General features: G+C 37.3%; 1 protein-coding gene across 3 annotated transcripts; it reads left to right on the forward strand.

Annotated features, from left to right (window-relative positions):
- The first annotated feature begins 2645 nt into the window (after positions 1 to 2645).
- On the forward strand, positions 2646 to 26521 carry LOC128599157 (H-2 class I histocompatibility antigen, Q9 alpha chain). 3 transcript variants are annotated; one of them, XM_053610602.1, is made up of 6 exons: positions 2646 to 2896; positions 17109 to 17357; positions 21085 to 21360; positions 23246 to 23545; positions 23652 to 23828; positions 24065 to 26521. In XM_053610602.1, the coding sequence occupies exons 1-6, from the start codon at positions 2845 to 2847 to the stop codon at positions 24109 to 24111; spliced, it is 1101 nt and encodes a 366-aa protein (XP_053466577.1). In that variant the 5' UTR covers positions 2646 to 2844; the 3' UTR covers positions 24112 to 26521. The 3 variants fall into 3 exon arrangements, with proteins under 3 accessions (XP_053466577.1, XP_053466576.1, XP_053466578.1); XM_053610601.1 differs by having other exon boundaries at positions 2647 to 2896; positions 23640 to 23828; XM_053610603.1 differs by having other exon boundaries at positions 2647 to 2896; positions 23700 to 23828.
- The last annotated feature ends 22 nt before the right edge of the window (positions 26522 to 26543 follow it).

Raw genomic sequence — 26543 nt, forward strand, 5'->3', positions numbered from 1 at the left:
ATATAACATATTATAACATAACAATATAACATAACATAATATAATGTAATATAATATAATATAATATAATATAATATAATATAATATAATATAATATAATATGGAGCATGGTGGCTTAGTGGTTGAGGGTTCGATTCCTGCCGCGTCCCTGTGTGTGTATGTTCTCCACATGCTTTGGGGGTTTCCTCCGGCTACTCCGGTTTCCTCCCCCAGTCCAAAGACATGCATGGTAGGCTGATTGGCGTGTCCAAAGTGTCCGTAGTGTATGAATGGGTATGTGAATGTGTGTGTGATTGTGCCCTGCGATGGACTGGCACCCCAGCCAGGGTCCCCCGCCTTGTGCCCCATGCTCCCTGGGATAGGCTCCAGGCACCCTGAGACCCTGTAAAGATAAGTGGTAAAGAAAATGTATAGATGAATAATAATAATAATAATAATAATAATAATAATAATATATATATATCATAATATAATATAATATAATATAATATAATATAATATAATATAATATAATATAATAGCTTCAGGACTCTGGATATTTATGTTTTTACTCTAAACTGTGTATCAAGTCTCTCAGTTTGTTTATAAAATATTCAAGTGTAAATAGATATGTCTTTATTTCTTGCTTGTTTCTAAGAAAATTGTTTTGTAGAGGCTTTGACAATAAAAACTGCTCTTTTTATTAAAAAATGATATTTTGTGTAAAAAAAAAAATGTATCCTCATGTCCTATGAAGTTCATCTAGTCATCAAGCCAATGAAGTATAAATATTTGCTAATCCATATTTGTTGTGGATCGAAGTGGACTCTCAGGAGTCTGAAATGGTTTATTACATTCCTGGATATTTTTGAAAATATGACATTCTCTGTCACTTTTTACCATCATCCCAGTGTCATATCATCTAAAAAGATATCTGTATAAAAAGCGAAAAATCTTAAAATCAAAGCAAACATGAAGAAATACCTAATACAGATAAAATCTCTGTCTATCAGATTCTCTACTGTAGATTTTCTTGTGATACTTTTAAAGTGGAACACTTTCTCTCTCTTTATCCAGGAAAGATGTACAGATTTTTTATCTTTTGTTTTGCTTGTAATATTATATGCATGAAAATCTTTTTTATGTAACACATAAAATATGAATATATGTGTATTATGACCCATGACCCTCCTCTGTAGGCTGCTTTTTTGGACATTCCATGTCCTTGTTATCATCCTAAGATGTTACTGCCATCGTCTACAGCTCCACTCCTCCTCTCCTCACTGCACTGATCTAAACTTCTCTAACTTCTCTCTCTGAAATACATTTAAAGTGTTATGCATTATTACACTTATTAGGAGAATATATCCATTAATATGTATACTAATTAAACATTATTTCAGTGCTTGAAAAGCTCTTATTAGCCTCTTATAAGGGGTCCAAGTACCAATGGTGCTTGAACCCTATAGTCATTGTTAGGATTTTTTCCCCTTTCTTTCTTTCTTTCTTTCTTTCTTCTTCTGCCTTAAAACATATTGTGTATACCATACTGTAAGTCATCGAGACATGAAACTTGATCAACAGGTAGTATTTTGTTCTACTACTCAAGCAAGTGAGATGGGCCGATTGGCCCATTGGTGGCACTATAGCACTGTTTTTTATGTTTTGGTCAATCTCACATGAACTGAGAGAACTAGTCGTAGGATTTTTACCTATCTTTACAAATTTGGTGTCAAACTACTAAGGGAATGTGAAAGACAGACAAAATGTTGTCTACAAATTAAACCAGGTGTAGAAAGTGACACATATAGCTTTTATAGATTTACCTTTTGTGTGACATGAAGTTTGGATGATAAAAATTCCTGTTTAATACCCAATTTAAACCCCTGCATTAAAAATGTGTTGCTGCAGCAGTGCCATCATCTTACCACCACTGATAATGATGATTAGATTTCCATACCTGGTGTGATCATGTTACACTCTGCCTGTTACAGCAGTTACAAACAGAGCTCCATTAAATACAGTATTGACTGAATTATTCATTTCTGCCACTTGTCATATTATGTGTGGAAATATAACTGTGTACAGGAAGAAGCGTGAGCTCGGGATACAGGTGTGCTTCTGTTACTTTGTGATGGGGAAATTTCAAGAATTTTTATTAGGCCTTAGCATAGACAACTTAATAATAATGCAAAATAATAATAATAATAATAATAATAATAATAATAATATTAAATAATTAGTAGTAGTAGTAGTAGTGTTATACTTTAGCTGCTGATGTTTCAGAGCAAGCAGTGAATAAGTAAAAACATTAATTTGCATTAATAATTTGAAGGTGTTACGTATTCTAGCAATAGCAGTATTAATTATACAGTCAATATGGAGATACAGTTTTGAATAATTATGTGTTTATACATTATTTTGGGAACAATATTTCGGATGTTTTTCTGGATGGCTTCATCAATAAACATTAAAATGCTGCTGTAAACAACGCCACCACACACCTTTACACACTCCATGAATAATATGTAGTTTCAGAGTCTTATAACACATCACTGGTCCACACCCAATTCTCCAGCTCTAACCGAACCAGTCCGGCGATACACTGCAGACCGAACCAGCCAATCAGATCAAACGCAGTAAGTCATGTGACCTTTTCCGGACACTGTTTATCTTTAGACACTCACAACAGAAGCTTGGAAACCTCTGTATCAGAAGTGAAAGTTGGAGTTTTATTCAGTTTTATTCAGTTTTAATCGCTAATCCTGCTCTGTGATAAATACTGAGTAATCTTTACTCGCCGGTGTGTCCGCGCCTGTATAAAGGACTTCACCTCATTTTATTAGTTAAAGTCTACACTGTAAGATGTTAAAACTTCTTCTGTTTCTCACATTTTCTGCTCATCTTTCATCTGCAGGTGAGTTTAGAAATGTAAACTATCTAATAATTAAAGTTATAATCTGTAAATGTTTTCAGTATTGATAGACTGTGACTGTAAATGATGTGAAATAAGGAAGTTTGATGCGGAAGTGTGTTTATCCGCGTTATTGTAAGTCTTTACACAGTGATTTACAGAAACACACAATTGTGTTAATTCTGCTTTTATTTATATAATACATATTTAGCTGATTAGTATAAGATCTTGTTCGAGGTCACGTTAATTTATACATTTTATGATTGTAGTAAAAAATCTACAAAATGGCGGCTTTAACACTGAGGGAGGAGACTGTTACTGTGTAACTTTCGATTCCGCATCTCCACATGCATGTATGTGTTTGTACATGCTTTCGTTATTGTGTGCGCGCGTGTGTGTGTGTGTGCGTGCATGTGTATATATATATATATATATATATATATATATATATATATATATATATATATATATATATATATATAATGACATTTTAAAATGTAAGTAATATAAATTCCACATGATCAGTATTATACCCAGGCCTACTTATTTCACTTTTACTGATTGTATATTTTATAGACCTGGAAATAAAATCTAATTCTATTAATGCTATTTGAATTTCTCACATGGTTTATAACGTGGAATAAAAAGAGATAGTGTATCATTTCAACCGTGTGCTTTTTAATAACAGCAACGTAAGCCCACATGCAACAATGCACATTCCTCATACTTCCTGTGTTACACTCTAAAGTGTCCCCCGCTCCCCAGGTCTACATAGCATGTGCAAACAGTTACACCACAGTTTAATGGTAATAATGTCAGTATTTTTTTTTTTTTTTTACCAAAGTCTCAAACTGCTACAAAGTTATGGAGGAAATGATGTTGAAGTTCTTGAGAAGCTTTAAAGCCAGAACACTGTACCATGACTGGGATTTCAGTATGATCGCTGGCTTCACTGAAACATTCACACGCTGGTTTATTGATATCACGACGTGGCTTAACAACTTGTTCAAAAGCCAGGATTTCCTCAACAACTCCTGTAGGAGTTCATTTTAAAAAGGGTGGAGCTCACACTGACTCTAATGTTTGTTAGAAGAGCTGGAGATGGAGTGTATTAAGGTGGTGTTTTACAGCTGAAAAACAACTATTACAATTAATTCCTGTAAAGAATTAAAATCTATAATAACGGCAAAAAGCAGTATTGTAATTGCAAACAGAAGAATTTGCAATAAATGATCATTTAGTAATTTCAACTGCGATCTGTATTTGACAGCAGATTGTGTGTGTGTGTGTGTGTGTGTGTGTGTGTAAGTGAGTTTAGTTATTCAATACATTGATTGTAAGTGAACTTTGAATATAATACGGTTTCTCCAAACTCACGTCGCCAAAGGTTATGATAATTATGATCTAATCTGTGTGTGCTCTGTTCTCAAACTGATGTGCACAGTGTCTAATCTCTGTACTAGCATTATAGTTTTTCCTGCTTAATCTACATAGTATACAGTAACAGACTTCCTCACAACCTAAGACAAACATCTGTAGGCACTTATCAAATAATCTTAATGTCATAATGTTCCTTCTCCTTTGAATTGGGGCGGGGACGGTGGAGATGACATGTAATTCATAGCCAATCAAAAGTGCTTATTTTAGCAGGAAAAAGAAGAACCCACCTGGACACACATGCAGGAAAATGAGCTTTGGATCTGGTTTATAATGTCACACCAAATGATTCTATCCATACTGTGTTGTTTATTTTTAAGCATGTCTAGCAATATTAAATAATAAATATTGCACTTTATATAATATTGAACTTTAATATTATTATCCAAATAGACACTTAGGGTTTTTTCCCCTTCATTTTATGGGTGTAGACTAGGGATGTCACAATACCAAAAATCTAGTAGTTGGTACCGATACCACCAAAAGTACGTGATAGTCGATACCACGGTGTGGTTTAAAAATTTTAAAAAATAAAAAATTTAATTAAAAACTCCTGGAGGACCTCCTCCTCTGGCTGATACTGGCAAAAAGAGAGAGAGGGGGATATTTTAGTTGTCAAACACTGTCTAACTCTGACCAATAAAACAGTACTAATAACAAGTGCTAAGGTGTACTTCTAAACACACCCCTTTATACTCTGAATGCAAGCATTAATTTAAATTCACTGATATGGTGTCAGGATAAAAATATTTATTAAAAGCATGAACATGTGAATAATTATTAGTGACAGGACACGGGCTGAATGGAGATGCATGGTGGAACATTAGAAGGTAGTTTATATCACTACAAATAACTGGCTATCACTAACATTACATGGAGCGTAACGTTAGCTGGTTTCACGGCCACAATGCAGCTGCCTCAAACAAATATAATATAGGGACCGTCTTTCAGGTGCTTCGCCAAATTCCAGGTGTTTCCTCGCTTTGTTTGAAATGAACGATAGCATCGGTTGCACACCGGAAACCGATACTAGCTTTCCTGTCTTTTCCTCTCAACAAGTCAGGGCGGAGCTAAACTTGTTAAGCTAAGCTAAACTTCTGTAGTTTTTCCCGTGTGCTTGTAGTTGTTGTTCTTCACCACTTGGACGTGGACCGACTAAAACACTTGCACGTATTTGTTGCCCCCATCAGTTCCAGAAGAATTGCAACTTCGTTACCTTCATTACCAATGGTACCTACACTACTGCAGAAAAACAAGTACCGTCACGTTTTAAGAATGTTGGTACCGACTTGGTACCGAAGTATCGGTTCTTGTGACATCTCTAGTGCACACAGCCATATGCCTAGTGTAGATGCGTCATTACAATGCATGTTTTCACATTAAAAATACTAAGTGTATTGTTATTTAAATTAATATATTTATACTGAGCAATATATTTATTTACAAATAAATATTTGTATGTATTTTAGTATTAGTTTACACTTTTGAGCCTTTATTTGTCTGAGATTTGACATTTAAAATCCATGTGTGTGAATATTTTCTGAGTGTGAAAAGCTCAACATTTGAGTTAAGATTTTTATTCTAAAAGTTCTCACAAGTTACACGTTTTATCCTATAAGTTCTTGGTTCAGGCTCTACAAGTCAATTGTGCAACATAATTACCTCTATCATTTCATTGTGAGGTAATTATCATCATAATATCAAAATGCAAACTTTTTCGTTTATTTAAAATAAAATCCACAAACTTAGTGTTACAAATATAAACTTCAGACTAAAACTTTACACAACTGCTTGTCCAATTATATAAGACCCAATTCAAAACACACAGAACCCAATACACACACACACACACACACACCAGAATATATATTATTCATTTAGTACTGTAGTTTAATTCATTGCTTTTTGTGCATCCATAAAAATAATGCATAAATACTCATAAACTTAGTTTATATTATATAATATTATTTATGCATTATTTTTTAAGGATGCACAAAAAGAACAATTAAACTACAGTGCTAAATTAATAATAAAATCTCCCTTTCACTGCACCTTGTGGTTTCTGTTCCTCACTGTCTTTAGGAATATTATTTTACTTGTTTACTTTTGATCATAATGTTTTAATTAGACATTACAGATCTTACTCGCGCTCCCAGTGTGTATCACTGCATTTAATTCAATTTTATTTGAATAACGCTTTTTACAATAGACATTGTCTCAAAGCAGCTTTACAGAAAAATCAACACGGTATACAGATAATAAAAGTGTGAATTTATCCCAATTGAGCAAGCTAGTGGCGAGGGTGGCAAGGAAAAACTCCCTGAGATGTTAAGAGGAAGAAACCTTGAGAGGAACCCGACTCAGAAGGGAACCCGTCCTCATCTGGGTAACAACAGTCAGTGTGAAAAAGTTAATTATGGATTTATATGAAGTCTGTTTGGCCTTAGAAGCAGCCGTAGTCCCAGCAGTCTGGAATTGGAGTAGATGAGAGCTCCATCCAGAGGTAGGACATCCGAAACGGATCAGGCAGGTCAGGAGATCAGAAAGGATCAGGATCTCTAGTATCTACATAAAATTGTGTGTGGCTCGGCAGAAGAATAGAGGGAGAGAAAAGATTATTAGGACTGTGCTTAGCGTAACAGAAAGTCTAGTCAGGGTAGGCTTGAGTAAACAAATACGTTTTAAGCCTAGACTTAAACACTGAGACTGTGTCTGAGTCCCGAACACTAATAGGAAGACTGTTCCATAACTGTGGGGCTCTATAAGAGAAAGCTCTTCCCCCTGCTGTAGCCTTCACTATTCCAGGTACCGTCAGATAGACTACATCTTTTGATCTAAGTAGGTGTGGCGGATCATAGAAAACCAAAAAGTCTCTTAGATACTGTGGCGCAAGACCATTTAGTGCTTTATAGGTTAATAATAGTATTTTATAATTAATGTGAGATTTCACTGGGAGCCAATGCAGTGTGGATAAGATCGGTGTGATGTGGTCATATCTTCTGGTTCTAGTTAGGACTCTAGCAGCTGCATTCTGGACTAACTGGAGTTTGTTTATGCTCCTACTGGAACATCCAGACAGTAAGGCATTACAGTAATCTAATCTAGAGGTGACGAATGCATGAACTAATATTTCTGCATCATGTAGTGACAATATATTTCTTATCTTAGAAATATTTCTGAGATGAAAGAAGGCTATCCTAGTAATATTATCTACATGAGCATCAAATGATAGACTGGAGTCAATAATCACTCCAAGGTCTTTAACTGCTGCACATGATGAAACAGAAAGACCATCCAGAGTAACCATGTGATCAGAAAGAATGCTTCTAGCTACATGTGGTCCTAATAAAAGTATTTCTGTCTTATTAATATAAACTTATAGAATTAAGTAAAAGCAAACTTATAAACTTATAGAATTAAGTAAAAGCAAGTTAATAAGCATCCAATGTCTAATGTCCTTTACACATTCCTCAACTTTAAGCTTCTGTCTGTCCTGTGGCTTCGCTGAAACATACAGCTGTGTATCATCAGCATAACAGTGGAAAATAATTCCATGTACAAATAATTTGACCTAGGGGTAGCATATATAAAGTAAAGAGCAGTGGGCCTAAAACAGAACCTAGTGGAACACCAAATTTAACCTCAGTATGCATGGAGAAGTCTCCATTTACATCTACGAACTGATAACGATCGGTCAGATAAGACCTGAGCCAGGAGAGGACTGTTCCCTTAATGCCAACAACATTTTCTAATCTATCAAGGAGAATAGTGTGATCTATAGTATCAAAAGCTGCACTAAGGTCAAGTAACACAAGCAGCGAGACAAAACCCTGATCAGAGGTCAGTAGAAGGTCATTTACTACTTTAACTAACACTGTCTCTGTGCTATGATGAGGTCTAAATCCTGACTGGTACATTTCATGAATGTTATTCCTATCTAAGTACGAGCATAACTGCTGTGCTACAACCTTTTCTAAGATCTTGGAGAGGAAGGGGAGATTTGATATTAGTCTATAGCTGGACAGTTGAGAGGGGTCAAGATCAGGTTTTTTTTTAATCAGGGGTTTAATAACTGTTAATTTAAGTGATTTAGGTACATAGCCAGTGCTAAGGGAAGAACTGATTATATTTAAAAGCGTTTCAATTACATGTAGGTAAAGGATCTAGTATGCAAGTTGATGAATTTGCTGAAGAGATTAATGAAGCTAGTTCGGTCTCTCTAAGGGGAGCAAAACATTCTAAATATTGATCTGATATTGCTATATTATCATCTACAGGGTTAGTTATAATTCTGTCTGGTTTTAATTTAATAGCCTGAATTTCACATCTTATATTTTCAACTTTACCAATGAAAAATTTTGTGAAATCTTCACTGCTATGTAATGATTGTGATTGAGTGTTTCTTTCTGTAGTGATTTTATTCCTAGTTAATTTAGCTACTGTGTTGAATAGAAATCTAGAATTGTTTTTGTTGTCTCCTATTAAGGTGGAGAGAGAAACTTGTCTAGCATCACTAAGAGATTTCCTATATTTCAGGAGGCTCTCCTTCCATGCTGTTTGAAATATCACCAATTTGGTTTGACACCATTTACATTGTAATTGTCGAGTGGTCTGTTTTAAGGTACGCGTTTGATCGTTATACCAGGGTGCTAGTTTTTCCTCTCTAATTAATTTTCTTTTGAGTGGAGCCCCTCTATCTAGCGTGTAGCGGAGTGTTGACTCTAAGCGTTCAGTCTCCTGATCGAGTTCTATTGGATCAGACGGTGATCCAAATTTAATTGATGTCTCTGCGAGGTTATTTATGAAGCTCAGTGCAGTAGCTGATGTGAAAGTACATTTTACGCTGTAGCGAGGTGAGGTGGAAATATTATGATCAATATGTATTATGAACGAGATAAGATAATGGTCTGAGAAATTTGTGGGAAAATTACAATATTTTCTATATTTAATCCATATGTTAGTATGAGGTCAAGAGTGTGACCACCATTATGAGTAGGTCTAAGTATTCAAGAGCTGTAATTCATAAAGCCTTCCTCCAGTGTGGATGTGAAGACATTTAAATTAAAGATGAGAGACTGTATTTTAAGCCCATGTTCATTATTAAACTGTAACTTAATATGTTTTGGTAAACAGCCAAAATAATACTTGTCAATGTACAAATATATATGGACCCAACTCTCACACATATATAGAGCTGCAACAACTAATTGATAAAATCGATAAAAATCGTTGTCAATGAATCTCATTATGGATTAGTTGGTCTGCGCGGCACGGGGGAGATTTACTCATTACGTTACATTTGACTCAAAAGGTGTTTCATGGACAGGTGTGGACTATTCCTTCGTTATTTCATCATCAATTAGGTAAAAGGTCTGGAGTTGATTCCAGTTGTGGCATTCACATTTAGAAGCTGTTTCTGTGAACCACAGTCAAAATAGCTCTCAATGCAGTGAAACTGCAAAAAAATAAAATATCCATCAAAGAGATAGCAGGAACATTATCAAATCACCAGTTTGGTATAGTCTGAGAAAGCGCACTGGTGAGCTCTGCAACACAAAACGGCCTGGACGTCCATGGAAAACAACAGTGGTGGATGATCGTAGGATCCTTTCCATGGTAAAGAAAAACCCCTTCACAACATCCAGCCAAGTGAAGAACACTTTCCAGGAGGCAGGCATATCATTATCCAAGTGTACCATCAAGAGAAGACTTCAGGAGAGTAAATACAGAGTTCACCACAAGGTGAAAACCATTCATAAGCCTCAAGAACAGATAGGCCATATTAGACTTTGTCAAAAAACATCTGAAAAAGTCAGTCCAGTTCTGGAAAAGCATTGCTCGGACAGATAAAATGAAGATCAACCTGTACCAGAATGATTGGGAAAAAAAGTATGGAGAAGGCTTGGAATGGCTCATGAGACAAAGCATACCACGTCATATGTAAAACATGGTGGATTAAGTGTGATGGCATGGGCATGCATGGCTTCCAATGGTACTGGGTCTCTAGAGTTTATTGATGATACACAGGGCTCCAGATGGTGACTTAAATGGTTGCCAATGTGACTAACTTTTTAATTTTGCGACCATGTTTTTTCTGCTAGTCGCCAGTGGCCACCGTTACCCACAAACAAAATTTAAAAACCAATTAAATAGAAATGACCATCTGTCTTGTTGTGTTAGGCTACTGAACTCTCATCACCTCTTGCGCATGCGTGTACCTGCCCTATCGCGTGCACTCCTGTATGCTTTCCATTAAATAAACTCTGCACTGTTGTCCTGCAGGGGTTGAAGCGTCGGCTGTATAGATGAGCAGAAACAGGTTTAAGGTCACGTTTATCGAGTTAAAAAGTTGGAAATGTTAACTTTATTAAAGATGTTTAATTTAGTTTTATGTGGTTTAGTTCGTTGGAATTTGAACGTATCCGTTATATGTAGGCTAGCTAACTGCATAGTTAACTTACATTAGCCAGCTGACAAGAAAACGAAATACGCAAACGAAAAATATCAGACTTTCTCATTCCCTGCCCGTCAAAACCCTGCCTCCTCTACATCAGACACCGACGATGTTGAGACCAACTCGACCAGTGAAAGTTCGCAAGTGACATTTGAGTCATCCCAGCCCGTTTCAATCGGTGTGCAATCTTTTACAGATGATGACAGCCAAGCGTAGAGAGACGAGTCTTCTTCTCCCGTCCCTGCGGCTCCCGTCCCAACAAGACCGTTTAAATCAGCTTGGCTACAAGAGTCCACCTGGTTAGGTTATGACAATGGGAAAATGTACAGCACCTTTTGTGCTAAAGCAGGACAAGATATTGCTGGTAAAACAGAGTTCATTATGGTTCGAGTCATTTAAAAAAAGAAACCATGAAGAAGCATGGTGACAGTAAAAAACATAAGAACGCCAGGCATGGCGTCATTGCTACGTCTGCCCCTCCTGCCACCCCAACCGTGAAAACAGTGCAACGTGCTAGTGATAAAGTCGCAGAAAATTGTAAATAAAATTAAATGCAGCCTACATGACTCTGAACCTGAATAAGCAGGAAACAACTAATTGTACATAGTTGAATAAAAAAGTGAAAAAAAGAAACAAATGACTGGACATTTAAATATTTACGGTAATATGATTCAATATGATACACTGAACATTGCACATATTGTGTATGTAAAGAATACATGGTGTAAATTATGGGAGGCAGAGTAAACAAAGGCAGACAGTACAGAGGGTAAAGAAAGGCAGTGTGAGGTAGCTGTTTAACAATGAGATCATATGTCATATGACGTCACTATATTTTGGCTCCTGAAAATTTTAATTGGCACCTAAATATTTTGGGTTTAGGAGCCAATGGCTCCTAGAATTTTTATTTATTTATTTTTGCCTGCAGCCCTGATGTGACAAAAGATAGAAGCAATCAGATGAATTCTGAAGTGTATAGGAATATATTGTCTGCTCAGCTTCAGTCAAATTCAGTGAAGTTAATTGGACAGTGTTTCACTTTACAGATGGACAGTGAGCCAAAACATACTGTGAAAGCAACCCAGGAATTTTTTAAAGCAAAGCAATGAAATATTCTGCAATGGCCAAGTCAGTCACCTGATCTTAACCTGATCGAGCATGCATTTCACATGCTGAAGACAAAACTTAAGGCAGAAAGACCCACAAAACATACAATAACCAAAGTCAACTACAGTAAAGGCCTGGCAAAGCATGACAAAGGAGGAAACGTAGCGTTTGGTGATGTCCATTGGTTCCAGACTTCAGTCATTGCCTGCATTGATTCTTGACAAAGTATTAAAAATGAACATTTTATTCATGATTGTTACATTTGAGCCCCTGAAATAAGGGAACTGTGTATAAAAATGGTAGTAATTCCTAAACGTTTCATATATTTTTGCTCAACCCCTTTAATTAAGCTGAAAGTCTTCAGTTCAATTGAATCTCAGTTGTTTCATTTCAAATCCATTGTGGTGGCATAAAGAAAACCCCTTCACAACATCTAGCCAAGTGAAGAACACTCTCCAGGAGGTAGGCATATCATTATCCAAGTCTACATAAAGTACTTATATATATGTATGTACTTTTGTGTGTGTATATATATATTAGGGCTGCACGATTATGGCCAAAATGATAATCCCGATTATTTTGATCAATAATGAGATCTCGAGTATTTATCATGATTATTGAATGATTTTAGGGACAACATATTTTTATTGCACTTTCACATTTAAATAAACAGACCGCTGCTTTCACCTCCATGTCGTGCTACAATCCTGCTAATGTACAAATCTTTAACAGTGTTTACAGGAGGAGAGATGCAGACAATTTCTTTTATTACTTTGATTACAAAAATTTAGGAGCACAGTTAAAGTTTATAATAATTTTATTTATTTATTTATTTATTTTATTTTATTTTATTTTTTTTTTTATTTTTTTAGAGATGGTAACATTAATGTGCCACAATACAACACACAAGTAGGCATGAGAAAACTTGAGCTGGTCAAATATGACAGAATTTAGGAACATAGTGTGAGCCATGACACATTAATTTACCTTCTGATAAACTAAATGTAATATTTTCAGTTCATTTTACAGACTGTCTTAAATATATTTAAAGCTGCACTATTAGACATTTCCACTGTCATGGTTCTGGGCTGGAGTCAGTTCTCGAACCGCTCTGTGTATATTGTGTATATATCTGAATAATCTCATATAGGATGTGATTGGGGGAGCTCATTTACCCGTCAGATGCAGGGCGCTTTAGGTTAACGGTGTTCATTAGGGATGCACCGGTCAGGATTTTTACAGCCGAAACCGATCCAGATACCAATCTTTATTTATTTAAACTTTAATCAGGAGGTCCGTCATAAACAGTTAAATGTAAGCTCTCTGCTCATGGTCACTGTTAATTGAATTAAAATAATAGCAATGAGAAATACTGTGGGTTAATTGGTAAATAAACAAGCATAAAATATTTATTTTTAAATATCTTAAACAATAAAGAGTCCTAATTAAAAGTAGACTAACACAAGCATGATTCATATTAGGAAAAAGGCTAATAGCTTTCTAAGGAGATAGCGAACTAAGCTTAATTTCAAATTGATATTAAATGCAACCCATAGTAATTAAACATTATTTCATTTCTCATTTTATTTATATTTTATGAAGTTATTATAATATCTATTTTTATATTAAATTATTTATTAATAACGAAGCACATTTTCAGTCTTTATATTTTATTAGTTTTATTAGATTAGTTTGTTTATCTGTTGTTCCTTTTAGATCGGTTCGCCAGTACAGTGTCACCATGTATGCTGATAATATCATGTTTTTTTAGGGGGGGGGGGTCAAAACATGGAAAGTGGAGTTGACTTTTCTAGTGATATCTGGCAACTGTGAGTTTAAATTTAGTGAATTAGAGTTAGTGAAGGAGAGCTGCAGTGTACTGTATCTTTACAGACAGAACATTTGCTACTCTTGATTATGATTGGTGAGGAATTTTTTAAATAAAGAAGTTTGAATTAAACCCACCTTGTGAGGTTAGCATTATTATTAATTTACTCCACGCGAAGCCGCTGTATCTACACGAGCAGGTGCAAGTTCAGGTCATTGTGTGATCAATAAAAGATGGCAGTTGTAAGATTGGGAAGTTGAGAGAAACCGATGATATAGAGTTACTCTCTTCATCATAATGGCGTCTCTGCAGTATTTCCACACTTGTTCGGTTGACTGAGGAGAGGAAAAGCAGTGTGAAAGTAACTGTTGTGCAGTGTAGAGGAATTTTGAACTTCCTGTAGTTTTTATTCTGATTGTATTATACAACTCTGAACAGGTCACTTGCACTGGTGGGAATAAATATTTATTCACAGTCGCACAAAATACTTTTCAGTCGCAAATCCAAGTGAAATGGTCGCACTGTAGAGCCCTGAGTTTATCTGCAAAGTTTTTTCCTGTTAGTTTCATGATTTCTCCTCGCGCAGAGCACTAAAACGCTACACTAAACAGCTGCATTGTAACCGTGAAACCAGCTAACGTTACGCTCCATGTAATGTTAGCGATAGCCGGTTATTTGTTAACGACGCTAACGCATTGCAGTGTTATAAACTACCTCCTAATGTTCCTCCATGCATCTCCAGTCAGCCCGTGTCCTGTCAGCTAAATGTAGCCTCATGTCACTAATAATTATCCACATGTTCATGCTTTTAATACATCTTTTTATCCTGACACCATATCAGTGAATTTAAACTAATGCTTGCATTCAGAGTATACGGGTGTCTGGGAGTGTGTGTGCGCATGTGTGTGTTTAGGAGTGCTCCACCTCCGCTGCTGCCTCCACTCATTGTCAGACAGTGTTTGATAACTAAAGTATCTCTCGCTCTCTCTCTCTGTCTTTGCCAGTATCAGCCAAAGGAGGATATCCTCCAGGAGTTTTTAATTTTATTTTTATATCACACCTTGGTATCGAGTATCATATACTTTTGGTGGTATCGGTACCAACTACTAGATTTTTGATATTGTGACATCCCGAATGTATGTATGTGTGTGTGTGTGTGTGTGTGTGTGTGTGTGTGTGTGTGTATATATATATATATATATATGTATATATGTGTGTGTATATATATATATATATATATATATATATATATATATATATATATATATATATATATATATATATATATATAATATATAAGCATTGAAACATAATGTTTTAGTAATGAGTTTAGTTTCCATTATTTCCCTTTGAGCGACATAACATGCAAAAAAATATTTATATTGAATCAAATCGAGAATCGATCTGAATCAAGATCATGTGAATCGAGTTGAATTGGGGAGTCTGTGCTGATTCCCAGCCCTATTGCACAAGTCTATTGTGAGGGTGTTTTTGAGGAGTCATTTCCCCTGTAGTCTCATTCAATTCACATTATTCCTGCTCAGTGGTTTTCTTTCTTTTTTTTTTTTGAACTTCTTTTTATTCCATTTTATCAACTGCAGCCGTACAGTATAATTAGTAATTCAGTGATCTGGCCCAGGTATACATGTCTTAGAGGGCAGTCCATGGTTTCCAAGATCCTCTGTGTCCACACATATTTCCCCCTCATGGGACAAAATGTTAAGTAAGGGGTTACAACCACCAAGACAGTAAAGAGATAAAAAATAACTTGTGCATGACAAGTCCGAGTTTGTTCATAATCCAAGTCTGGGATCGAGATTATTTTTGTGTCAAATATCACGTGCAGGAACATATTTTAAACACACAAAAAGCTGCATGCACGTTATTGGCGCTGTTACAGCCCAGTCTAGGTTGGGCTGCACAGAGTAACCAGCTCGGGATTCAAGTTGATTGATCTTTAAATAGTGAATGAGGGAGCCAGCAATAACAACAAAACAGGTTTGTTCAAAAAGGTTGTATATTGTAACAGACAATTATCTAAATACAACTGTACAAATTAACCAAAACAGGCATCTCTTCAGGGTAAATAATAAACAAAAGGATTCTATGATTAGGTAGCTAGCTTACCTAAAAGGAAAGAAAAGAATATACAAATATTCTTCCTTAACTACCTAAGCAAGAAACAGAGACAAAAGGAACCTTCTCCCAAAATAAATGGCAGCCACACCCCTACTGCCAGTGAACCAGTTGAACATATACACATTTTTATATATATATATATATATATATATATATATATATATATATCACACACACACACAAGTGAAGAGAATACAGAAACCGATTTAGGGATAACCGAACTCGGAGTCAAAACCAGGCAGAAGTCAAAATACAGAATTTAGCCACAAGGGCAAGCAACACAAATCAAACAATCTCCTAACAACACAGCAAACACCTCCAACATCCCACACATTCTCACGCAGTCTTTCTCCTTAAAAATGGCCGCCAATCAGTGATGTCATCAAGGGGGCAGGAGCAAGGCAGGCTGGAAAGTCTGGAAGGGAGTTTGGACATGTGGAAAGGAGAGAATTCGCACACTTGTTTTAAACCCTCTCACACGTGAGGCAAAATCTATATTCTCTGCTTGCACGAATACTTTTTCTTTTTGTCAGCAGTGGGCGGGCCTTACTGACTTGACTATAACCTCAAATATCATTGGCTAACTCATTTTTCTGGAAATCAGTTCTGATTGACTGCCTGCCTCTGTGGAGAACCATTAGTGAAGTTACCTGTTCTTCATGAGAGACACGACTTCATCCACGGCCTCTTCATATGGATCATTTATTTTTTCATTTGTTGATAGTTTTCGATTGATATTCTTGCAGCATACTACATTATGTAATATAATGTAAATAAGGGTTTCTTTACCAGTTGTCTTTTCAAGAATACAAGTTACAACAGTAAAGTCACAATCCTCTGTTGCTAAGTCAGTGATTTATTATCTGGGGGCTCGCAGTTAATTATGAAGAGTTTTACTACATGAATGATTATCAATATGATGATATCAGCTGGCTCGATCGCTATCTGTTAACATCCCCAAAATCAATCTGGTAGAACTCTTCCTGTCTAACAACTGGTAAAGATTCCATTATTTACATATATTATATTACATAATGTAGTTATATTGCAAGGATATCAATCATAAAAAAAGTTGTCCCATGAAAGTACGGGTAACTTCGCTAATGGTTCGCCACAGTGTCAGGCAGCCATATTAAGTGGCCTTATTAACTCATTGTTGGTGACATCGTCCTGAATTTTGCAGAATTTATGTAACTTTATAGTTTTACTTTATATGTGATGAGTTACCAATACAATTTAAACTTTTCCAGACACACACACTCTGCAGTACCTCAACACTGCAGTCACACCAGGAGTAAATTTCACTGCTGTTGGTCTGGTGGATGGAGAGCAGTTTGTGTACTACAACATCAACATGATGAGGATCTCAGAGTGGATGAAGAAGGCAGCAGCTGATGATACAGATTACGAGCAGAAAGAGACACAGCATGTGAAGGATCAACAGGACTCACTCCAAAACATTGTGACTACAGTAATGAAGATCTTTAATCAACCTAAAGGTGAATCACACTCCGAACTTTCATCACTAATACACATACACACACAGTACTCTGTACACATACACACTCATACACACACTTATTACACAAACACTCATCTCACACCCACATTTATTAAATACACCACAGAAAAATAAATCAGTGTATACAGTACTGTGTAAGTCTTAGGCACTTTATATTTTAGTACACATTGTTAGTTTTTTACGTGTGCATTATTGCGTCAGTGCAAAAACACTTTGTCAGTGTCACCAGAAGAACTGTGAGAGATTCTGTAAGATTCTCAGTAAATCTGACCAGTTCATTTCCTTATTAATCTACACACATTGTACCAGAGCTGTCACACCAGGGGTCTTGTTTATCTGTCGTGCGAACGCGAAGTTCTGTGTATAAACTGTTTGTATGTTTTAGGGCTGCAACTCACGATTATTTTCATAATCACTCTCATCAATCCATTACTGTCAAGTTCATGGATAATTGTTTGTGCATTTATTCATAATTTTGAGACTTATCCCATGTTAATCAGACCATTTTATTTTAATTAATTGATTAATTCATCTTTAAAAAAATCAACAAATTTTCAATACCATTTTTTCATTATAAAAATGAAATCCACAAACTGAGTGTTACAAATATAAACTTCAGACTAAAAGTTTACAATAACACATTAACTGTTTGTAGGTGTATTGTTTTATTTGATTACTTTGATCGTACAGTTTTAATTAGACATTACAGATCTTACTTTCTCTACACTGTTTATCACCGCGTCTACACTGTGAGTGAGGAGCAACGCGGCCTCGTTACTAAGATCACTTACAGATCACTTCTGTTATAATAAACGACAGAATTTACATTGTGCTAGAGCAAATACAGCATATAATGACAATAAACCTGAATTAAACTAAACCTTTTAAGCAACTTGCACCAGTTTCCCCAACCCCTTGTACATACTGAAGCATTTTGGATATAAACATAAAAAAATCATAAAAGAGTAAACTGAATAAATTAATTTTCATTGACTCTGGGTGTTCTGCTAAAACTAGCATCATCGCATTATGTGCGTTTGACGTCATGTGCCATCGACTGGGAAACGGCTCATACTTCCGGTTAGCAGAGGTCCATTTGAGACGGTATTATTAGGCTTGCTGTGATGGTCGGTGTTACCGGTGTTCCATGGTATTTGGCGGCACATCGATTACATCGCTTGCCCACTGCGGCACCGCCCACTGTCGTTTTGCTTTTTTTATAGTAATAAAGATCATTTAGTTCAGTTAGAGAACGGATGCTACAATTAAAAACTGAACGCGTCTGTTCAATTCATCACGAGCCGAATGAGTCTGAATCGCAGCACAGATCAGCAGGAGTCACATTTCATTAAACATGTGAAAAGATAAGTGAGCCGAGCTGACTGACAAAACGATGGCAGAAGATTTGATTTGAAACCGATTTTGTCACAAGTGGATTAACCAGTGGGAAAATTTCCTCACCGTCACATCCCTAAATACTACCCTTCTAAAATTCATAGAGGGTAGAGTGCATGGTGTAAGTGCACAGCGTATAGTACGTCATGTTATATTTGTTTTCGTAATACAAGTAACGCAATGACTAACCCTGCCCCGTGCAGCTCGCAGACCAACTAATCAATAATGAAATTCATTGACAAAGATTTTCATACTTGATTATTATATATTTCATCTAGCACTGCAACTAACGATTATTAATGATAAAACTGTCGGTGATTTCTTCGTTTGACCGATTAGTTGGTTTAAAAGACCCATTTTTATTTTCTGTGTTTTTTCCAAACCCCCGCCATCCCCTGTTATTTCACATTCTGCTCGATGTTTTCCTTCAAACACTGCTAATTGAAGGCTATGAAAAAAGGTATTAAACGTGTCTATGTGGGCTATTCTATACATTGTCAAAGGATTTAAAAAAATATTAACATTATATTTTGAAAACAAAAAAAAACAGTTGATTGTCTACAATCTTAAAAGAGAAGTTAAATCACTATATTAAAAACGCTAAAAAAGAAAAACAGCACATGCATCTGACACGACGAGCCACATTAGTACACAATTGTAAATACAATTACCAGTTTGTTTGAAGCAGTTAATATAAATCATTCTCACGTTTTGTATTTCCTGGATCCTGCATTTTTCCTGAAGCAGCTCACTGTGTGACCTTTGCTGTTTTTCAGATTGGTCTTATTCATAGAAATGCGTTTTTCACCGTCGTGAAGTCACTGATGGGAATGGGGGGGGGGGGGGGGGGGGGGTATCCACAGTGATGTCAATGACCCAACTGATCCATAAGGAAATCTGTTGTCGATCATTTTAATTATCGATTAGTTGTTGCAGCTCTAGTATGTTTCTAGGCATTAAATGGGATTCATCAAATTTTGCTCATGTGTGAGGATGTGTATATTTCTGCACTCTCCTGACCTTGCGTATGCAGGAGCCCCTAGTGGTAGAAAAGTGTAATAGCAGATAAACTTCCATTCCACTTATTGTTCATCATATCAGTGTAACTGAGAGAATAATTACTGAGTTCAGTGTCACAAGATGCGGACAGATGATACAGACTTGATGTAAAGTGAAGTTGTATTAAAGGTACAGTTAAAGATGGATTGGGATTATGCCTTGTTTAAAGATTTGTCTTATGTAGCATTGCAGAGGGAGGAACGTGTTCTTAGCACTGCTGGAGACTCTGTGCTGAGAGACGCATCAGTTGACCCCGTTTGCCCAGTGCAGCTTTAGATGATCTCTGTTTTAGGGCTTTAAGCTCTGGGCATCTTTCACATGAATATTCTTATTGTTTGTATTTAGTAAAATGTGAAGGAAAAAGTCTTGCAATTCTTGACTTTAAGACACAATTCACCCCCCCCCCCCCCCCCCCCACGCAGCTTTTATAGGTTATTGAATCATATGTTTAATCATATGTTCATGATCAAATGTACATGTATGAAGACCCTCTTTTCCAGACATGGAGTACCAACAGAAGTGTTTACTGATGACCTGTAATTCAGCAATGCCAGTTTAATGAGATTCTCCAAAAATAACAGGAAATGACACTGGAGTGGGGCGACTCACCTGCTGAACTCCTAATAGGACGATGTCTTTGCTTTAAATGACCTGTTCTAGAAGATCTCCTTAAAATAAAGAAAGGGGTGGGGGTTCAGTGGCTGGTGAAACAGCTCTGTGTAATAAACCTGCTAAAGTAACACATTAATACAGTTTCCTTTCTGATATCATCTCATGATTTTATTGTGAATCCACAAACAAGCACAGAACAATACTGCTGTGTAAAATAAAGTTTAGTCTCCTCAGTAGTATTCAGTGGTTCTGTAATATCCAGGAAACGACAGCAGATAATGATCTCTTCAGAGTGCATCGTGTCCCAAACTGCAGTCTATCACACTAAATAACTTCTCTTTACTCCTTTATTCTTAACATTCCTGCAGCAGAAATAATCAGAATGTGTTTGGACTTTGCACACAGAGCTGTGAATCCATGCAGTGTAGAAGCTCACAAAGCAGGAGTTCTGAAATGTTCTTCACAGATAGCCTTCAGTAACATTGTTCTAGTAGAAACCTCAACATGACCGAGGGGGAAAGGACGAGTAGAACACCAGTGTAACGCTTTAATGGAGTGTAGAAGCAAAGGAAACTTATCTCTCTCTCTGTGTGTGTGTGTGTGTGTGTGTGTGTGTGTGTGTGTGTGTGTGTGTGTAGGAGTTCATATACTACAGAGGATATACGGCTGTGAGCGTGATGATGACGGCACCACTAGAGGATACAATGAGTACGGTTATGATGGAGAAGATTTCATCAGTCTGAATCTGAAAACTGGAACCTGGACTGCAGCTAAAGATGAAGCAGAGATCTTCATAAAAGAGTGGGATCCTACAGGAGATAAAGCTAAAAAGTCGAAGCAGTTCCTGAAGACTGACTGTATTGATCGGATACAGAAGGTTCTGAATTATGGCAAAGAAACTCTGGAGAGGAAAGGTACAGTGTGTGATCTGCTATGTTAATGTAACTGTAGCTGCTCACACACACACACACTGATAGTGTACACTCTCTCTCTCTCTCTCTCTCTCTCTCTCTTAAAGGGTAGACACTAATAACACACTCCTTCAGTACAACAGGGGAGCAGTGGTGTCTCTCAGGTTAAAGCTCTGTTACTGATCAGAAGGTTGGGGGTTCAAGCCCCAGAACAACCCTGCAATCTCTGCTCCAGGGGGCGCTGTATCATGTCTGAACCTGTGCTCTGACCCCAACTTCCTAACAAGTTGGGATATACACAGAAAATAACTTCACTGTTCTGTTTATGTGACTAATAAAGGCTTCTTCACAGTAACTGCATTCTCTATGGCATCAAATCCGTGCCAAAGATCTGAGCGCGTTATTGACGCTCGCGTGAGGTAAATTACATCCATTAGAGAACAACAGATGTACAAGCGTGGAAAGGGGAGAACTCGCGTACTCGTTTTAAACACAAGCTCTGACGCACGAGGAACAATCTGTATACACAAGCAACATCATCCCTCACACTCAGGAGCTGCTTCTTTTCTATTAACATCCCAAAAATGTAAACTGGTAGAACACTTCCTGTCTAATCACAACTGCTAAAGATTCCCTCATTTACATATATTATATTACATAATGCAGTATGTTGAAGAATCTCAATCTTAAACTATCAACTATTTATTTATTTATTTATTTTTATAACTCTCGTGAAGAGTGTGTGTGGACGAAGCCGTGTCTCTGGTGAAGAGTGTGTGTGGACGAAGCCGTGTCTCTGGTGAAGAGTGTGTGTGGACGAAGCCGTGTCTCTGGTGAAGAGCGTGTGTGGACGAAGCCGTGTCTCTGGTGAAGAGTGTGTGTGGACGAAGCCGTGTCTCTGGTGAGGAGTGTGTGTGGACGAAGCCGTGTCTCTGGTGAAGAGTGTGTGTGGACGAAGCTGTGTCTCTGGTGAAGAGCGTGTGTGGACGAAGCCGTGTCTCTGGTGAAGAGTGTGTGTGGACGAAGCCGTGTCTCCGGTGAAGAGTGTGTGTGGACGAAGCCGCGTCTCTGGTGAAGAGTGTGTGTGGACGAAGCCGTGTCTCTGGTGAAGAGTGTGTGTGGACGAAGCCGTGTCTCTGGTGAAGAGTGTGTGTGGACGAAGCCGCGTCTCTGGTGAAGAGTGTGTGTGGACGAAGCCGTGTCTCTGGTGAAGAGCGTGTGTGGACGAAGCCGTGTCTCTGGTGAAGAGTGTGTGTGGAAGAAGCCGTGTCTCTGGTGAAGAGTGTGTGTGGACGAAGCCGTGTCTCTGGTGAAGAGTGTGTGTGGACGAAGCCGTGTCTCTGGTGAAGAGTGTGTGTGGACGAAGCCGTGTCTCTGGTGAAGAGTGTGTGTGGACGAAGCCGTGTCTCTGGTGAAGAACAGGTAACTTAACTAATGGTTCGTCACAGTGGCAGTCAGCCAATCAGGACTGGTTAAAGGAAAAATTAGCCAATGTTGTCTGAGGTTACAATCAAGCCAGTTGGACACGCCCACTGCTGAGGACAAGAAAAAGTATTCTGAGCAGAATAAATAGTGAGTGTGGGGAATGACTTTGCTTGTGTATACGGATCGTTCCTCGTGCATCAGAGCTTGTGTTGCTCGCACGAGGGTTTAAATCGACCACGCGAGTTCTCCCCTTTCCACACGTGTACGTCTATTTTCCTCTCGCAGTTGTAATTTACCACACGTGAGCGTCAATAACGCGCTCGGATTTTTAGCACGGATTTGCCGCCATAACGCTCTGTCCCTGAAACACACACACACGTGTTTTTTTTACACTATAATGTGTGTGTGTGTGTGTGTGTGTGTGTGTGTGTGTGTTAATATTTATGTCTGTGTGTGTCTGCAGATCCTCCTACAGTGTCAGTGTTCCAGAATCACTCGTCTTCTCCAGAGGTGGTGTGTCATGCTACAGGTTTCTTCCCCAAAACAGTGATGATCACCTGGCAGAAGGACGGAGAGGACGTGCATGAGGGCGTGGATCTCAGAGACACGTTACCCAACCAGGATGGAAGCTTCCAGAAGAGAAGCGTTCTGACAGTCTCAGCTGAGGATCTGCAGAAACACACCTACACCTGCGTGATTCAGCACAGCAGCTTGGAGAAGGAGATAGTGCTGCCTGTGAGCGAGCGTCGAATCCTGAATCCTGGTCAGAGAAACACTTTCCTATAAAACTACAGATTTACACTGAAAGCTGATTTATTTCTGCAGCAGATAATAAAGACTCTGTGCTGATTTAACAGATCGAAGAACAGGTGGAGGATCAGATGGAGGATCAGATGGAGGATCAGGTGGAGGATCAGGTGGAGGATCAGATGGAGGATCAGGTGGAGGATCAGGTGGAGCTCCGATTGGTATCATTGTTGGTGTAGTTGTGGCTCTTGTTGCCGTTGTTGCTGGATTTGTGGTCTGGAAGAAGAAGAAGAACTCTGGTGAGGGGAAAAAAAACATTAAGTTCAAGAGAAAAAGTGAAGTTATTTCCCTGTAAGGTTTATTAAATGTACATATTTTCATGTTCATATTATATTTAATATTTTTGCAGTTGAATTAATAAAACCAGTATTGTCAGTGCTCTCAACTCACAGAATTTATATTTAGTAGAACTTTTCTGAAGATCAGTTACAGAACAGTTTCTTTATTAACTGTGTGACTGTAATCTGTGTTTCAGACTCCACACCCGTTCCAGTCTCAGACAGTGAGATACATCTGAAATGATGGATGTACTGATAGTTCTGCATCTGGGGAGGCAGAGTCTGAGGTGTAAATACAGCTTCACTTCCCACTCTTTCTGTTTATCAGAACTGACTGTTTAGAAATAGTAGATGATTTATTACTGGGTCTAAAATGACCAGCTTTATATTGTATAATTTGAAAAACAATCTCCACTATATCAAACGTGCGATTATCTTCACCTCTACAGAGAAAAGAACAGAAGTGTAAGGACAGTGATGAGTTCATACATTTATGCAATCATCAGCCCTGTAATTACTGACTCACAGTGATATGGCAGTGGTGTGGTGGTGGGGGTCTCCTATGAGTGATAAAGGGTTAACCGCGTTTTGGCGCTTTAGTTTTTAATTTAGTCTTAGTCCTGTGTCAAATGTCTTTGATTTATAGTTTTATATATATTTTATAGATATTTAGTCATCCTTACCCTAATTTTTGGTTCAGTCAACAAAAACTGTTGAAATTCATAACCATAAGATTAAGAACAGTTAGTGTTTAATGAACTCCGTATCGTCTTCATCGTTGAAAAAAAAGGCTCTTTCACACTGAGCACGACGCATTAAAACGTAGTGAATCACAGATGAACGATGCTTTCACACCGAACGCGAAACGATTGATTGTCTTCAGCTAATTCACATCTGCACGATAGGTGGCGCTGACCAAGAATGCATTTTACACATGCACACTAGGTGGCACAACCCACTACCTTTGAGCCCCGAGAATCACTTAAATGTTGGTGCAGAGCACCACAACACAAACTGTTAAGAAGAAAGAATTTTGTGTTTTTTGAACAGCACCATCGAGCTGATTTAGTCTGAATGAAATAATGTGAAATATAATAAATAACACAGCAGTGGGACAAAACCTGAATTTAATGCCCAATACCAGCACAGTTTTATTTTCGTGGTGGAAAAAAGTGTCGCTTTGTCACGCCGTGAATGAACCGCGCCCGGTGTGAGTAGCTCCACAGGGATCTATTGTTTCGATACAAGATCATCATCACATCAAACATTCACACTGCTTAATCACGCTCAGTGTGAAAGGCCCTTAAGAACAATAAACATAAGAAAATTCACAGTATAATTAAAAAAGAGGTAATATAAGTAGTGGAAAGTGACAAGTAATGATAGTTATGTTTTGCATTTATTTTAATTACAGAAAGGCTTTAGAAAGTCTGTTATAAAAGATAAAAAAAAACTATAATGTAGCAGTTGAAAAGATATACGACTATAAAGTGTGTAACACTGCTGTATTCACACTGCCATGTCCGTGTCTAGTCAAGTCCATAGCCGAGAGTGACATCACAGTACATTTAAAGTGCTACATTTTACATTTTAAACATTTATCGTGGCATAAATTAAAATTAATTATTCATAAATTAGGCTAGCGGTGGTGTAGAGGTGCATGGGGGATTTATTCCCTCCCAAAAACATGCCAGTAGATGACTGAGATAAAGTGCCTCTGTGCAGGATGTGTGTGTCGTGTCCTGTGAAGGACGGCCGTCCCATACAGTGTCTACTGAAGACAAATTATTTACTTTTTTTAAAATCCACAAACTGCATATGTACAGTATCCAATATTTTCATTCTGTTTGTTTATATTTTTGGGTTTGTTTTAGAGTCTAGTGGGGTTTAATGTGGTGTTACATTTATAAATAGTTTTTTTTAACCTTCTTAGAAGTTAAAAACTACAAAACTGTCAGATAGGCCTGTCACAGTGAACGCTTTTGTTAGACGATGCATTGTCCCAGAAAAAATTAAAGTGAGTCACTTTAAGACCATTTTAAGACGCCGCTATAACGATAATATAACAGCAAAGTTTTTGTCTTCTGACGAAAATATCCTTTAGATTTAGTCAATATTTATCCTGTCATATTTAATCATTTTAGTCAATCACTCTGATTAAAGCTGCACTGAATATCAGACATTTTAGTTGATGAGAAAACACAAAAAAAAGAAACTAAATATTCACACATTCTGTATAAACGTGAAAAACATGTGCCCTTATTGTGAACCTGATCTTCTGAAATATTCCAGTGAGGTCACTACTGTAATACAATATTGTGAATTCTTGCTTTAGTTCTTTGTTGTGCGTGTTATAGTGCGTGTTACAGAAACCGTTCTACCTCGTACCCTCACTGAAGTTCAACTTCACTAGTGCATTCATGTCATTTTGTGCAGAAGTGTGTTGTAATATTATGTTCATGTTGTGTAAATCTCTGATTAATATAGGATGTGTTTGGGTGAGATAATTAACCTGCTAGTAAAGCGCTTCAGTTTCCCGTGTTGATTCAATCCCCGACATGATTTAGTAGTTAGTATCCTGCGTCATTTTTTTCAAAAGTGTTTTAATTAAAATCGGTGCTAGTGTTTGCTACACATCTTAAATTTGTTTTTTTTTTTAAAAAAAACAGTTTTGAA

Source organism: Ictalurus furcatus, chromosome 22 (genome assembly GCF_023375685.1).
Source record: "Ictalurus furcatus strain D&B chromosome 22, Billie_1.0, whole genome shotgun sequence".
Classification (NCBI taxonomy): Eukaryota; Metazoa; Chordata; class Actinopteri; order Siluriformes; family Ictaluridae; genus Ictalurus; species Ictalurus furcatus.